Source organism: Microtus ochrogaster, linkage group LG1 (genome assembly GCF_000317375.1).
Source record: "Microtus ochrogaster isolate Prairie Vole_2 linkage group LG1, MicOch1.0, whole genome shotgun sequence".
NCBI lineage: Eukaryota > Metazoa > Chordata > Mammalia > Rodentia > Cricetidae > Microtus > Microtus ochrogaster.
The window spans coordinates 6,134,865-6,150,694 of record NC_022027.1 but is presented as its reverse complement, the minus strand read 5'-3'; the positions used below and the strand labels follow the sequence as shown (position 1 = coordinate 6,150,694).

The following is a 15,830-nucleotide window of genomic DNA, read 5'->3' as shown; positions in this document are numbered from 1 at the left end:
CTACCTGCCTGGGTCTTCACACTCGGGACAACCTGCCTGGGTCTTCACACTTGGGGCTACCTGCCTGGGTCTTCACACTTGGGGCTACCTGCCTGAGTCTTCACACTGGGGACTACCTGCCTGAGTCTTCACACTCGGGGCTACCTGCCTGAGTCTTCACACTCGGGGCTACCTGCCTGGGTCTGTTCATTCTTTTCTGCACTTTATTTAATTTCCCCCATCTCTATTTCTGGGTGTACTAGCTGTTGAAAAGACAATCATGGAAGGTGATACCGTGAGTGTCTAAATCTGCTCTCTAGCTTTGAAGGTGGAACTGGCTGTGGTGGTCAACAGAGGCAGATCTAGTCAGAAGATGTAGGTTAGGGCAGGAAAGTGATGGCGTGTCTGACTCTGGTGGAATGGGAATGTGTGGTCCTTCCACCTCCCCCAGTGCTGTACATGAGATACTGTTGCCCAGTCATCGAGAGGCCTGGCTCTGGAACCAGCCTGCTTGGAGGGTCAGTTCCTCCCTCATGATAAAGTTGTGACAACTGTAGATACTTAGTCTGGACTGGGCTATATAAATGCTCAATAATTGCCGTTAGCTGTATGAACAATTAGAAATGAGACATTGTCTGCCGTATAACCTCTCGCCACACACGTGTATGTAGGCGGAGAGAAAGACGGGTGAACAAAACCCTAAATTCAGGCGTTCCTCTATAGCTCGTGTAGTCTGATCACTCTAATTTCAGCTATAATTGATAAAAACTATAATTGAACCTTTAAGCTGGAATTTGTCGGTGCTGGCATGATCAGCACGTTGGGCTGAAGGGTTTTCGTAGAGACGGTGCTGTGTGCAGGGTGTTTAGCAGTGTCCCGGCCTCTGCACCTACCCTTCAGTCACCACATAAAACAAAATGACTCTTAGGCATTTCTCTGTGTCCTCCAGGGACTGTAGTTAATCAGGTCAGTGTGGCACTTAAAGGGACCCCTTTCCCGCCTCACTGCACTCTCCTCATGTGGGTGAGAGTGAAAGTTGGCTCTGCCTCCTCCTCCAGCATAAGTGGCCAGCTACAGCAGCTTGTGCTTGGAAACCCTCTGGTTCGTCTTCCATTGTCTATGCCAAGGGCCTCCTGTTCCCCTGCAGGCATCTGGCCTATCTCTGGGTGGAGTGGGGGAGTACGGGCATGATGTCATTTGCCTTCCCAGGAAGGGTGGAACAAAGGACTAGGTCTCCAGGGACGGTTCCCTCATCCTCAGCTGGGCGCCTCAGAAGTGCTTGTTCCGCACGCACTGTCGTAGGGTGACACGTGAGCTGCCTGGCTTTGTGTCTCTGCCCTTCCTCAGTCACAGGACTTGTTCCTGTCCGGTCCTGGGCAGAGTCCTTATGCCTTTGTCAGTGTGGTGGTGGCAGCCTGTGGAGCTCAGAGTCTCGAATTTAGTGCTCTTCCTAAGTCTGAACCTGGGGGAAAGACACATACAGGAAGAACAACAAAACTTCTCATTCCTTTTACTTTTCAGTTTCTTTTCCTTTTCTTTCCTTCCCCTTTTGTAGAGTTTCCGAGGCATACCGCAGCTCTGGGAAGCATGTTTGAGCCCAGTTCTCTCTGCTCCACCCTTGACCTCTCTGTCTCTTCATGAGGAATGGGGGTGGCGGTTGAGCTGTAAATCTGGGGGAGGACTCCTACTTCTGAATCCGAAAGAAGCCACCAGTGTTTCTTTAATGTGGGAGTCGCCCAAAAGGACAGTGGGAGGCTGTGGGACATACTGTATTTGTTTATTGAGAAATAGTTTAATCTAAGCAGGTTTTCATGTTGATCTTATTCACTTGATAGATTGGGTTTGTTAGTGACTTTGAACCCCAAACATTAATAGTCTGGGAAGCCATCGGTTAAGAGCATTGCCTGCTCTTCCAAAGGTCCTGAGTTCAGTTCCCAGCTACCACATGGTGGCTCACAACCATCTGTAATGAGATCTGGTACCATCTTGAGGAAGAGACCTGGTCAGTCGTCCTCATCAACTTAGACCATGAAACCCAATATGAACAAAATCAATAGAACCACTTTGTACGGGCTGTCCATGCATGCATGCTTCAACATTGCCAGGGCATGAATTTCATTCATTTCAAATTCATATCCATCAGGGACCCTGTTAAAGACATTTTCCAGCTTCTTGTAGTATATACAAGAAACTATAATTTTATTTATTTATTATTTGTATTTATTTTGTTTTTTTCAAGACAGGGGTTTTTCTGTATGGCCTTGATTTTCCTGGGACTCACTTTGTAGATCAGTCTGACGAACTCACAGAGATTCACCTGCTTCTTTCAAAACAGCCAAACCTTAACCATCAACAACAACAAAACTACCCCACCCACCACTGTGGTGGTAAAGTTACCATCCATCATGATGATTGTGAGATTAATAATGTATGTGGTCTTGACCTGTCGGGCTGTTACTAGCGTGGCTCCTTTTGCAGACTGCAGTCTGCCCTTCCATCTTTTCTTACTTCCTGAGCCCCATCGTTTCTGGTCCTTTGTTTCTGGTTAGTCCTTGTCCCTGAAGAAGGACCCTCTTTCTGAGTAGATGGGCTGTTCCTTAGGGAAAGGCAGGACCTCATGGATCTGCTAACTGCAGCAGGAAGCCCGGGTGTCTTGGCAGGTGCCTGTCTTGGGGTACAGCAGTCGAAGTTTGTCCAGCATTGTCTCTTCCTCGTTGCCTTACTATGGTAGACAGGCATAGGCTTCAGCACAGCCTTCCGGATATGGCACCGCTTGCTGTCCCCTGACCATCCAGGAGCTCAGTGAGTTTTACATGCTACCTGGTGGTTTTTTCAATACAGCAGCTGTTGGAAACGCCTTTATGGAGCGTTTGCACTGGGCATAGGGCCTCAGCTCTGGTGGAACCAGAGATAGGTATATAAATGGCAGTCATTTAGTTCTGTATCCACAGTCAGGAAATTGGGGGCTGGGGGGGGGCTCCAGGGTATACTCTGGATGCCTCTTGCAAACCTTCAGCAACCTTATTAGAGGATCCTGCAGAAACAGAAAGATTAGAATCCTATTTGGGGGTGGCTCAGAGGGCCAGTTCTCCGTGTCAGTGTTTAGAGTTTTGATTTAGATTTGAGTTGAACAGAACCTGGATCACTGAGGCTTAAACAACTTAATACTGTTTCCCCGATAATCTGAAATTGTGGTGACTGTACTCTGAATTGTATCCCAGCAGGGTCTTTTTCAGTGAGTGGTAAAGGTTTGGAGGTGATCATTGTATGCTTAATTTGTAGGGGACTCTGAGGGCAGTCTCAGGCTATTGTTGAAACCCTGGGCCCTGAGTGTCCCTTCCTGCTGATATCTTTACACTTCACCCTGTTACCTGTTTTCTCTTTTGTTCACATGAGTGAATTTCCCTTGTCAGGTGTTACTTCAGCTTTTGTGCCAACAGAAGCGGTTTCCTGCTATCCCAAGTTTCTGTGCCCTTTCATGTACGACCCTCGCCTTTTGGGGGAATCGTAGATGAATAATGTCACCAGAGCTCTGTAGTCAAATTGATTGAGCCCATCCTATCGTTGCCAGCCTGGGAGTTGACTTGTGCAAGGGTTGTCCAAATCCCAGCATTCCAGAAGGAAGAGCTGAGTGGAAGTTTTGTTTGAGCTAGGTTTTGCTGATCCCTTCTTGGACAGTTGAGTTGTGTGGCTTACGCCTGCTATTGCCCTGCTGGGTTGGTGGTAAAGTGAGTTCTCCTCTGCTTGCAGATGAGCGTGAAGCCGTACAGAAGAAGACCTTCACCAAATGGGTCAACTCCCACCTTGCCCGAGTGTCCTGCCGAATCACAGACCTGTACACCGACCTCCGAGATGGACGGATGCTCATCAAGCTGCTGGAGGTCCTCTCCGGAGAGAGGCTGGTAAGCACCCTAGGAAGGAAAACAGCTTTGAAGAAACAAGGGTGGGCTTGTCTACTGGCAGATTCTGCAATTAGGACTATTTTCTGGAGGAGAATCTTGATAAGTGAGGTAAACATGTTGATTCTGGGTGATATTAGTGAACTCTAATAATGTAGCCTTGTTTTTGAGATGCCTGCCTCCTTTGTAGGGAAGATCCTGGCTGATGGCCCTGTTAAAGCAGAACGCTAGCATCGGAAGGGCCAGGCTTGGATGCTGGTTCTGAGATGAGTCTGCCGCTTACGTGAAATCACGGAAGGAGTTCTGAATTTATGTCTTACTGATGATTCTTTGGAAAGTCTGAGCTGCCATCTCAAGGTGGCAAGAATTGAATTCCAGTGGCCTCTGGCAGTTTTCCTTTTGTTTGGGGGGTGATGGTACATGCTGATATTGTGTCATCGGATAAATTCACCCCTCTCTTCTGGGCAGGGAAATTGTTAGTCTGCAGTGAAAGCTGTGTCTCCAGGGATGTGACTTTTGTGTGTGTACCTTAAGGCAGAGAAGCTTAAGCCATCGCTCTGACTGGCCCAGCAGGTTTTGTCCCGCCTTGGCTTGAAAGTGTTCTGTTTTCCACCAGAGCAGGCGTAGTTCCATAGGAGGTGGGGTGTCTAAGCCAAGCCGATGCCTAGGGAGGGAGCCCCACATCTGTACTGACATCACCGGGAAAATGTGGTGCCAATGGTTGGCATGGCTGCCAGAAAAGCCTTGTATTTAACTTGGTCTCCATCCTGTAACTCGACAGCCACAGCGGATCTTTGGCAGATCAGTCCACACCTCTGACTGAGGGTGAGAGACTAGGGTTTATAGTCCTCTTTTAAGAGTCCGTCAACAGAATCGCATTGCTAAACCTTAGTAGAAATGAAGATGGTACTTTCTTTCTCTGTCCCTCAAGTCTAGCACAGAGTCTGGCTTTCAGGAGGTGGTCAAGCCTCTTCTCGTCTTTGTTGTGTCTGTCCATGCTCTTCATTGCCAGGTGGGCAGGTGTTGCTGTCTCATTTTTCTCTGAGAATTATTTTAGGTCAAACTAGATAATAAGCCCCTGTTGAGATGCTGCAAGAAGGTGGTATTTTTGTGGGGCAGTGGTCCAATGTTGGGAGGCAAACAGAACAGTCATTTATTGGTTTCTTGCAGTGAGACTTGTTTTATAGCCTAGGTGAGAATTACTATGATATGTATCTTACAGAATTATAAAACTTATATAAACAGACTTTTCTTTTTCCTATCTGTCAGACCTTTCCCTCCCTCTTCTTTTAACCTTGTAAATTTATTTTTGTAGCATGAATAATAAAACCCAGAGTCAGATATTGGGGTTCAACCTGAACGTCAGAAAAGCAAAGCAGCTAAACCACCAGAGAAGTCTTAACGCTACCAAGGCTGAGTGACCACAGACTAAGCAAACTAAGCCTCTCTCTCCTCCCATTTTATGTTTCTTCTAGTGCTGGGATTAAGGGCGTATGACTCCTTAATACTGGGATTAAAGGTGCAGGCCGCCACCACCTGGATGTGTTTCTGCATTGATCTTGTGTCGCTCAGGGTGGCCTTGAACTCACAGAGATCCATCTGCCTCTGTCTCCCAAATGCTGGGATGAAAGACGTGAGCCACCACTGCCTGACCTCTACTGGCTTAGCTTTGCCCCTGGACTTCAGGCAAGATTTATTTATTAAAATACAAATAATATACCACTATAATTTTTTTTTTTGCTTTGTTGGTAGCTTTGACAAAATAAAAGGTCACACAGATAAGGATTGGTTTGAACATTTAATTTTGTTCTATCACAGTCCAGTCTTTGATGCTGTGTGAAATAAAATGTTTACCTTTGTCTACCCACAGCTGAAGAAGACTGTGATGGCCACGTCTGTGTAATACATGACGGGGCCCCACTGAGCCCCATCTAAGCAGGGAAAACAAATCAGCAACTAGCAAAGCATATTTTCTGTAGATGAATAAATACTACTTTGCCATTTCCTGTCAGCAGTACGTTTTTGCCTTTTTTTCTTTTATTTTTGGTGAGATGGGGGTCTTCTGTTATAGCCCTGTCTGGCTTTGAGGTCATAGCGGTCTTCTTACCTCAAATTCCCAAGAGCAGAGATTACAGTCTGTTAGCAACATGCACACATGCACACACACCTTTTCTCACTGACTCAGAGACCTAGGAGAATAGGGGTAAAGAATGAAAGATGCCCACCACCTCCAACTTCCCACAGAGTCAATGCCAGAGATTTTGTTTCCTAACAGCCATCTTTGATTATAGAATTGTTCACCTTCCAAAAGTAAAATGGCCATATATAGTGAGGTAAAGAAGCTCCTATGTATTTGGTCATGGTTTCTAGTTGGTGTGTATGGAACTTTCTGGAAGAGACCAAAATCACATTCTGTCCTTGGCTCCTGAGGCCGTTAGAATTCACTGTGCCCCAAAGGATTCCTGCATATTCAGATTCCAAAGCTCATTAAATGGTTGGCTCTTCTGGTGTGAGTCCCCTGTGCTCCCTGTGTGGTCAGCCAGTTCAGTCTATGCTGGCTTCCTGCACCTTTAGTCTAAAACCTGGGGTAACAGGCCTTCGCACCCCGTCTGCAGCCCTCCTCAGTTACTAAGTCTTTAGTCTTTATCCCTACCACCAGCCCAGCAGGGGATAGTAGTTAAATGTTTAGGTGACTAGAATATACAAACTTACTTCATTAATGAAGTTTTGGGTTCTTTTACAGAGGGGAGTTTTTGGTATGCGTGTGTTTTTACTGAGTGAACCTGAAAAAAAGTGTTAGTAAAAGCTCCAGAACAGTATCTGGATTTAGCCTAATAAAATGAACTAGATACATTTTAGAGGTTTCAGTTAGCCATCCACCTTGCTTGATTCTGATCTTCCTGGGAAGAGGCTTGGCCCAACAAGGTAGATATTCAAAAGCTCTTTCCCCATTGTCTTTCCCATCTCGGGTATGTCTGGCCATGGAGCAATAAGACTGTTGCTGATTGGGAACTGGTTAGTGAAAAATAGAAATAAAACCATCCCTTTCTGGTGTCTTATTCTGAAATCACAGCAGACTATAACTTTTCATGGAGGTCTTGTTTCAAAATTGTTAAAATATAGACTGCCGTTCACCCTAGCATCATCTTGGCAGGACAAAGTGTGCACTGAACCTATGTCTGCCACTCTGGTCATTGGACTTGATCTCAGGGCCAGGTGAGATTGAGATGAGTGTGTAGCTCTGCCCCCTTATGATTAGCACAGTACTATTAGGCTTGCACTTAAATGGTGAGGTTATGCCCGAGGTTCAGAGCCTGCCTGTGATTTCGGCCCTCCCAGGCCTCTTTGAAGAGGAGAATTGTAGGGAAGATAGCCAGGCATAGCTCCCCTCTGACTGAGAGCAAGGGTTCCTCCAGGGAGCTGGGCTTCGCCAGTGTCACTGCTTTCAATCACCGGTATCATTAAGCTTTGCTTACTGACTTTGCCTTTGTTGTCTTACTCCATTAATTAGTCTCTCAGAAGAAGAACCAACCAAAAAAAGTTTCGGGGTTTGGTTTGGTTTGTTCTGTTGGCTTTACAACCATTAATTCCAGAATAGCTTGAGCTAAGTAAGTGGAGAAGGTAAGATTTACCATGACATGAGATTTGTTATGCCTTAAATCCCTCATTGGTTTGTTTTTTCTTTCTTCTCTTCCAAGGCCTCTGCTAAATGGTAGTGCTGCCATGTTTTGTGGAGCAATCACAGAGCCGGGCTCTTTTCTAGGTATTGTTTGTAAATGGAAGATTTTACTTTGATCTGAACAGTCTGCCATGAAAGAACTCATACTCCCACTAATTTGGGACCTACTTGTGTAAATGTGGGAAGTCAAATACTAGTGAGAGGAACCATACACTAAAGTATCAAAAGAATCATGGCAAACCCTGGAATTAGGAAGAGAGAAGGAAAGGAGCCCTTTAGACAAGTGTCCCAGAACCTTAGTAGGAAATCGAGGCTCAGCTATACCCAGGAGGACTGGTTCAGATTAACTAGCCAGTGTTGTAGGATGCCGCTTGTTCATTTCCTGGCCACCCAGCTTCCCAAAATAACCACACAGGAACTGTATTCATTAAATCACTGCTTGGCCTATTAGCTCTAGCTTCTTATTGTCTAGCTCTTGCATCTTAATTTAACCCATTTCTATTAACCTGTGTATTGCCACGTGACTGTGGCTTACCTGCAAGGTTCCAAGCATGTCTATTCCTGGTGGCGGCTACACGACGTCTCTAAACTCCGCCTTCTCCCAAAATTCAGTTTAGTTTTCCCTGCCTAGCTCTACTCTTTTGCCCTATTATAGACCAAGATAGTTTTTTTTTATTAACCAATGGTATTCACAACATATAGAGGGAAATACCACATGAAGTCAGATTTAGCCAGGAAGAAAGCACCCTCTAAAGCTCACACTGAGAATGAAGGTCTTAGGGGGTCTGACTCTGTAGTTGGGCTAGTGTCCTCTTTATTTCAAATTTCTTAAAAATACACATTTATGGCTGGGCGGTGGTGGCGCATGCCTTTAATCCCAGCACTCAGGAGGCAGAGGCAGGTGGATCTCTGTGAGTTCGAGGCCAGCCTGGTCTACAGAGCTAGTGCCAGGATAGCCTCCAAAGTTATACAGAGAAACCAAACACATGCGCGCGCGCGCGCGCACACACACACACACACACACACACACACACACACACACACAGAGCTTTATTTACGTGTATGGGTGTTTGACTGCATGTAAATCTGTGTGCTGTGCCTCTGGTGCCTGTGGAGGCCAGAAGACGGCATCAGAACTGGAGTTACAGATGGCTGTGAGCTTCAGCGTAGGTGTTGAGAATTAAACGTGGCTCCTAGAAGGCTAGCCCTGGAGAGTGTGTAGCTTTTGAGAGTTTATAAACTATTGCCATGCATTCTTACAGGCTAGTGGGGGTAGGTCCCTTGTTTTCTTCTGAGTCAGCTCAGTGTTTGATAGGTAAGGAAGAATTTGATGAAGACAGAGTTTGACTTTATGTCTGTGTAGTCAGTAGATATGTTCTTCTCTGTGGAGACCGGGTCTCTCGCGACTACACTCAGGTCGGCCTCAGATACTCCGCTCTCCAGCCACAGCCACAGGTGTGCACTGTCACGCTTTGCTCCATGGGAGGCGGGGCATATCTAAGATTAATGCATGTGTTGGTTGTGCAGTTTTCCTGAGGTCACTTAGTATCTATTCTGGCTTCCTCTTCCCTTAACCAGATCATCAGGCACTTAAAGTTCACCATGCTTGACAATAAGACCTTCACTCTGAAGTACCTAGCTTGTGTTCTGTAGCTGGAAGTGACTTCGGTGACCACAGAGGTAGATAGATGTCTTTGAAGACATTATAACTCTGGAAATAAGCGAGACCATCCAGCCCTAGCGGGTGTGTGTAGTGATGCAGACTAAGGTATTTCTTAGGGCTGGATCTGTCCAGCATCTTCGTTCTGCTCCCTAAGTGGCTTAAAGATTCATTTGGGTCTCCATGGAGAAAGAGGAGAGGAGGGAATTACTGAGGTGGGGTAGATGGCTTAAGCCCCCTTCCCTCCCTGAACACCCTGCCAGGGATCTCCCATTTAAAAACGAAATCATACTAGCTCCAGATTGTTCTTTCTACCTCTACACTCTTGCCAGTAAACCCTGCCATTGTGCGCATGCTGTGCTCTGTAAATCCCCGTGTACTACAAAGAGCACTTGTCCACCATGTTTAAGGTCCTGGCTTCAGTCTCCACACAGAAAAATTAAGTAAGCTGCATGGGCAGTTGGCAGAGTTAGGGGCCTGGGAGGTGAATACCCACCCCGTTCTCTGCTCACAGAAGGCTTTGAGTCCGTGTGGAGAAGGAGAATTAGGCCATGGCAACACTGATTCTTTCTCCTTTGGAGTCCGATGGAGGATGGGTCTGGAGTAGGGGTGATAATTGCTGGGAAGATTTGGGACAAGAGGGAGTATCATGGGAGTAGGACCAGGAAAACACCTTCAAAAGTTATAAATAAACGAATAAACGGAATGCGAGCTATGAAGGGAAATTGTGAAATTGATTTAGGGAGGGTCAGTGAAAACTTGCATTTCCTTAGAGGAATTGCCTGCCTGCCGAGAGGCTCCTTGGATCTGAGCCTCATGGACCTGTTGTCCCTCCTACTTCTCCTGACTGTTAGGTGAGATGTCCCTTCAGTGATCATACAGGACAGGAATGTGTGTGTTGCCATGGGAATGGCCCCATGCCTTCTTGGAAATCTGATAATCAATGCAGGCGAGGTGGTATGCTCCTGTCCTTGGCGAACCAGCCACTCCCGAGGGGCAGCTACTCCCCAGGGGCAGCTTCGAGAGATGCACCCTACCCTATTCCTTTGTGTTCAGCTTTTGTCATCGCTTTCCTACTCCTTTGAGAATGTGAAACATAATAATATATTAATAGTTCTTAGATTATTCCCCAGATGAGAACTTTTCATTCACATGAAAATGTATATCCGTCTTGTTTGTAGTCTGTGTTCTCGTGTAACACAGACATATTGAGCTCGGGGGCCTGGCTTATTACATACCAGTTACCTGAGTGGACTACCACCTCGGCAATAAAAGGGTTAACAATAGTAGTTGCTCTCAGTCATGGCTGTTGTGAGAATTGAATTAGCCGTAGACCACCACACAGAGTGGTAGATAGAGCAGTGCTCTAGAAATGGCAGCTAAGACATTTCTCATATTGGAATCCATGTAATTAGACGAAATCATTGTTACCTCTTGAGGATAATTTATTTGTATCATATCACACCTTAAACACTTAAAGCCTCTCTGAAATACGTAGAGCACAAGAGAACTGGCATCCTTTGTTGTGGTGGCTGTCGGACCTGAGACCTGAGGCCTTATGTGTTAAGCATGTGCTACACCGCTGAGCTGTATTCTCAGCCTGTTGTGTTACCGTTACCTTGAGACAAGGTCTCAGTAAGTTGTGTATGCTGGCCTTGAACTTGGGATCTTTTGGCCTCAATTTCAGAGTATCTGGGAGTTTAGTCATGTGTCACCAGGCCTTGTAAGCTTAGTACGGATTCTCTCTCTCTCCTGTATTGTACTACTAGTAGTATTTAACTTTGCCGTGCCTTTCTGTGTTGTTTTGTTGTAAAAGAGGGGTTAGTCATTCACTAAAGATGGGAAAGATGGGTGAGCATCAGTTATGAAATAAGGGAATGTTTGGAAAGCTTGAAGGGTAGTGCAATGAGATGATCAAGTAAATGTCCCTGTAACTTCAAATTTTTTTTATTTTAAATTCTGCTTATATATTTTTATTTTATGTGTATGGATGTTTCTCCTCCATACATTGTCTGTACACCACATTTGTACAGTGCCTACAGAGTCTAGAAATGGATATCAGATCCCCTGGAACTGGAGTCGTAGACCATTGTGACTGGATTCAGATGCTGGGAATCAAACCTGAGTTCTCTATAAGAACAGCCAGTGTGCGCCGGGCGGTGGTGGCGCACACCTTTAATCCCAGCACTCGGGAGGCAGAGGCAGGCAGATCTCTGTGAGTTCAAGACCAGCCTGGTCTACAAGAGCTAGTTCCAGGACAGGCTCCAAAACCACGTCTCGAAAAACCAAAAAAAAAAAAAAAAAAAAAAAAAAAAAAAAAGAACAGCCAGTGTTCTTAACGGCTAAGTCATCTCTCAAGGTCCCCAAGTAACATTGCGTGTCTGAGAATAAGATACAGTAGATGTTTATAGTAAATATGGCAGGAATGTTTAAAATGTTTCCCTTCCAATGACTTCTTGTCCATTTTGATATAATTGTAAAATGAACAGACATTTAAGGTATTTAGATGCCTGGTCCCTGGCCGTCTGCCCTTCCCCTCTCTCCTTCTTTCTGTCCTCATAAAACTAGCTCTCCAAAATTCTGATCTGAGGATATGTCCCATTTTCATCTGAAGCCAGTCTTAGGAAATGGCCCAGCCTAGCAGCGGCAACCTGTTGTTACATGTAATACGCTCAAATGATCCTCACCAATATCTCTGTGGATGGCAGCGGTAGCTGAGACTCGGTGAAATCAGACCAAATGAGTGCATACACATTTCAGTTTGGGTTTGGGTGCTAGGCAGGTGTGATTCAGGGTAATCTTCAGGAGTCGTCTCTGCCCGCTGGATGAACTTTCCCCACCTCTGTTCTCTGGTTCTAGCCTAAACCCACGAAGGGACGGATGCGCATCCACTGTCTGGAGAATGTAGACAAGGCTCTTCAGTTCCTGAAGGAGCAGAGAGTCCATCTTGAGAACATGGGTTCCCATGACATTGTGGATGGGAACCACCGGCTGACCCTCGGCCTCATCTGGACCATCATCCTGCGCTTCCAGGTAAGGAGCTTTGCTCAGGAGGCTGTGGCTTTCCACGCACGAGCTTCCTATGAACAGGGCCCCCTAGAAAGACTGGGCTGCCGACAATCTTGACTTTCCTATCAGACAGGCCTCAGTGACATGGGGTTCCGAGGGCATAGCCCTCTGAACATCGAACCTCTGCCATTTGGCTTTCAGTTGCAAAGGTCAAGCTATGTGACTGGTGCTGGCCTGGACGTCACTGAATTGTGACCGACTGTGTGGTCTAGGGGCTCTGCTTTCACCTTCTCGCCTTCCTTTGGGTATGAAGGAGCAGGAGGAAGGAGCCAAAGGCCCGTGTGTTTAAATGGGTTATGATTAATGTGGCACGCCTCCAAGCGTGGAGGCTCTGGGAGTAGGCACTCTCAAGGTCATTTCATGCCACTCCCCTGACCTTGGTTGTAAAGTTCAGTTCAGGCTGCCTTGGGTGAGCACAGGCCTGCAGTGTTAGGGAGAAGCCTCTGTTTAGGCCTGGCTCAGTCTCCAGGCATGTGTTTTGTGTTCAGGCTCTTAAAACTTGTTACCCTCGTGTCCGGTTACTCTATAAACATCCTCCAGCAGTCCTGTCTCCTGCAGGACTGTGTCCTTGTGCTTTTCTTTCCTGTTTTCACCCTTTGATAAAGACCTATTGATGCTTCTGAGTAAGGAAAAATCTCACACAAAGGGGAGGGAAAGAAAAATGAAAAATCAAATTTTATCTGTCTTAGTTTTCCTGTTCAAACTCTGAGACCATCCTGTGATCAATGCTTTTTCTTTCTCTGTTGCCATTCTGAGATTAGGCTTCAGTTTCACAGGGTTCTGGGTGTTTCTGTGTGGGAGGGAAAGGTACAGAGGGGATTTGTCGTCTGCCTTCACTGACACCGTTGAGAAAGCATCTCAGTAATTCAGATTCCCAGGGCCCAGTTCCAGCGATTCTAACTAAGTAGGGTAAGCGAATTACTGTTGAAGATGCCATCTGTTGCTTTGGCATGTGGTGTTGAGAACATGGAAGGGCAGTTTGATTGTGGCCCCATGACAGTGGGCGAGTGCCCATGTAAGGAGCTGTTATTCATAGCCATTTTCAAATTCTCAGAGTGAACTGAGCTGATTGAACAGTGACTGTCAGCCTGCGCTTTCTGTACTTCAGCCTGCTAAAACAAGCTTCCTCCTCCTGAGGGGAGATGCCGGCTGCTGGCTCTACCGCATGGCCGGCAGTGTGGGTAGCTGGCACTGTGCAGTTTCTCTCACTAGCTTTATTTTATTGTATCATTACTTGTATTCCCACCGCTTTCCCAAATTCAGTTGGGGGGGGGGCACAGAAGATAGTTGGAGCATTTATCTAAAATCATATAACTGATAGGTACCTCTTAATCCAAGAACTGAAACTCTGAGCAGACCCTGTAGAACTTGTTCAGATTGACCTTGATGCCATTAGACCAGGCTTCGTGTCTGATGCTGAGCTTGTTTGTGACCTAGAGCGTGTGGAAGCATACATAGCATGTAAGCAGGTTCTGTCTTAGAGTTTAGGGCAGTTTTCAGGACTATGCTTGTAGTGCCTCCTGCTTTCTATGAGAAGCCACCAAGCTAGCTTACAGCTAGAAAGATGAGTCCCTAGGGGCATATAGGGGCATATATGATCTTACTAGATGCTAGGGAGGCATTCAGGTGACCAACCACTCATCCCTCTGGCTTTGTGTATAGACTAGTTCTGGAGTGGTGACCCTGACAGTTTACTGACATTTAAAGCTAATAGTCTGCAGGGTAAGACTTTGATCTCAGTGGCCGTCGGGACAATGACTTGGGCGTTTGTGTAATCTCCCCTTAGATCCAGGATATCAGTGTGGAGACTGAAGACAACAAAGAGAAAAAGTCTGCCAAGGATGCTCTGCTGCTGTGGTGCCAGATGAAGACAGCTGGGTGAGTGTGAGCGCCAAGGGCGCCGGGCATCTCCCGGGATCAAGTTCCCCCGTGGGCATCACTCGAAGGTGCTGACAAGTGTCTCCTTCATGGCTCCCATTGAGAAGCCTGTGAACACGTAAACAGTTGGTATGTTGACATGTCAGCTGGCTGTCAGGGTGGAAGGAGTTCCGGTTTATATTTGGAGCCTGCCATTTCCTTAATCAGTTGCTTTCAGAGATCATTACCTCTTAAATTATAAAATTGGGGGAGCATTTCTAAGAAGCACTCCCATATACTTTTTCCCTTTAGTTAGAAGCAGTTACCATGAAGCCTGCCCCGGTTTCCTTACACCCAGCCTGGAGGTGCTTTCTCATAGCACTGCGGCTTTTTGTTGCTTGTTGACATTTTGTGAATTTTAGCTAATGTTAAACCTGTAAAGTGGGTCTAGAAAAATGCCTCAGCAGGTAAAAGCATTCATTGCTTTATCAGAAGACCTAGGCTCTGTTTCCAGCTCGCCCAGCAGGTGGCTCAAAACTGCTAGAACTCCAGCTCCTTCGGGTTTCTGTGGTCCCCTTCATGTCCGTGGTGCATAGAAACTCACACACACACTAATACACACATACAAAAAAATCCTGTAAAGCATTGATAAAATTATTTTAGAGTTCTTGGTTCTTGATGAGAACCAGTTCTTTATCAGATTAATTAGTGGGTTATTCTCAAAACTGCCCTACTATGGGGCTGGTGAGATGGCTTAGGGAATAAAGTACCGTAAAGGTACTTGCTGTCAAGCTCGATGACCTGAGTTAGCTCCTAGGGGACCCACATGATGGGAGGAGAGAACTCATTCCCACAAGTATCCTCCGTCCCTCTTCCCCCGAAAGGAAACAATCCAATCACGTGGCTAGATGAATGTAAAATTTTTAAAAGGAAAACCTCTCCATTACCCGTAGGTGTGAGCAATGACTGTTGAACATGAGACCTATAAAATGCTTATGTTTAGCGCAGGTTCTCTCCTTTCTACTGTGTGACCCCTTAATGCAGTTCCTCATGTTGCCGTGACCTCCAGCCGTAGAATTATTTTCGTTGCTCCTTCACAACTGCAATTTTGCTACTGTGGTAGATTATAATGTAAATATCTGGTATGCGGGATGTCTGACATGTGACCCCCAACAGGTAGAGATCCGTTGTTATAACTACTAAGCAGATGAAAGCAAGGGTGACCCCTTGTGCAACCACAGATACAAGGCTACCAGTGATTAATATGGTGTAAAGCAGCCAGTTCATTAGAGGCCAGCTTCAAACAGAAAGGTCTTCTAGGGAAGCTCTTATTTCAGAAAACACCAGTTCAAGAGAGCTGATTATCACATGACCACGCAGTCCTAGCCAGCTTTGTCCCAGTGGTATAGGAATTCAGATCCCAGAGAAATGGGTCCTGAAGCCCTGGCAAGTGGACTACAAAGTCACGGGAAGCAAAAGGCTATGAACACCAAGATAACGGTCACTTGAGTAAAAATAATGTTTTAGATTTAGAGCGTAGTTCACATCTTTCATGGAATTGAATTAACAAACAGATGTAGAAGCCGGGCAGTGGTGGCACACACCTTTAATCCCAGCACTTGGGAGGCAGAGGCAGGCGGATCTCTGTGAGTTCGAGACCAGCCTGGTCTACAAGAGCTAGTTCCAG

At 46.1% G+C, this 15,830-nt stretch overlaps 1 protein-coding gene across 4 annotated transcripts in view; it reads left to right on the top strand.

Moving 5' to 3' along the window:
* Sptbn1 (spectrin beta, non-erythrocytic 1) overlaps nt 1-15,830 on the top strand; it is a 165,401-nt gene that overhangs the window by 101,770 nt on the left and 47,801 nt on the right. For all 4 annotated transcript variants that reach the window (XM_005359172.3, XM_026785213.1, XM_013350742.2 and 1 more), the window contains 3 exons: nt 3,730-3,881; nt 12,077-12,250; nt 14,073-14,164. In XM_005359172.3, the coding sequence (XP_005359229.1) occupies nt 3,730-3,881; nt 12,077-12,250; nt 14,073-14,164 (418 nt within the window). The remainder of the gene's footprint in view (nt 1-3,729; nt 3,882-12,076; nt 12,251-14,072; nt 14,165-15,830) is intronic.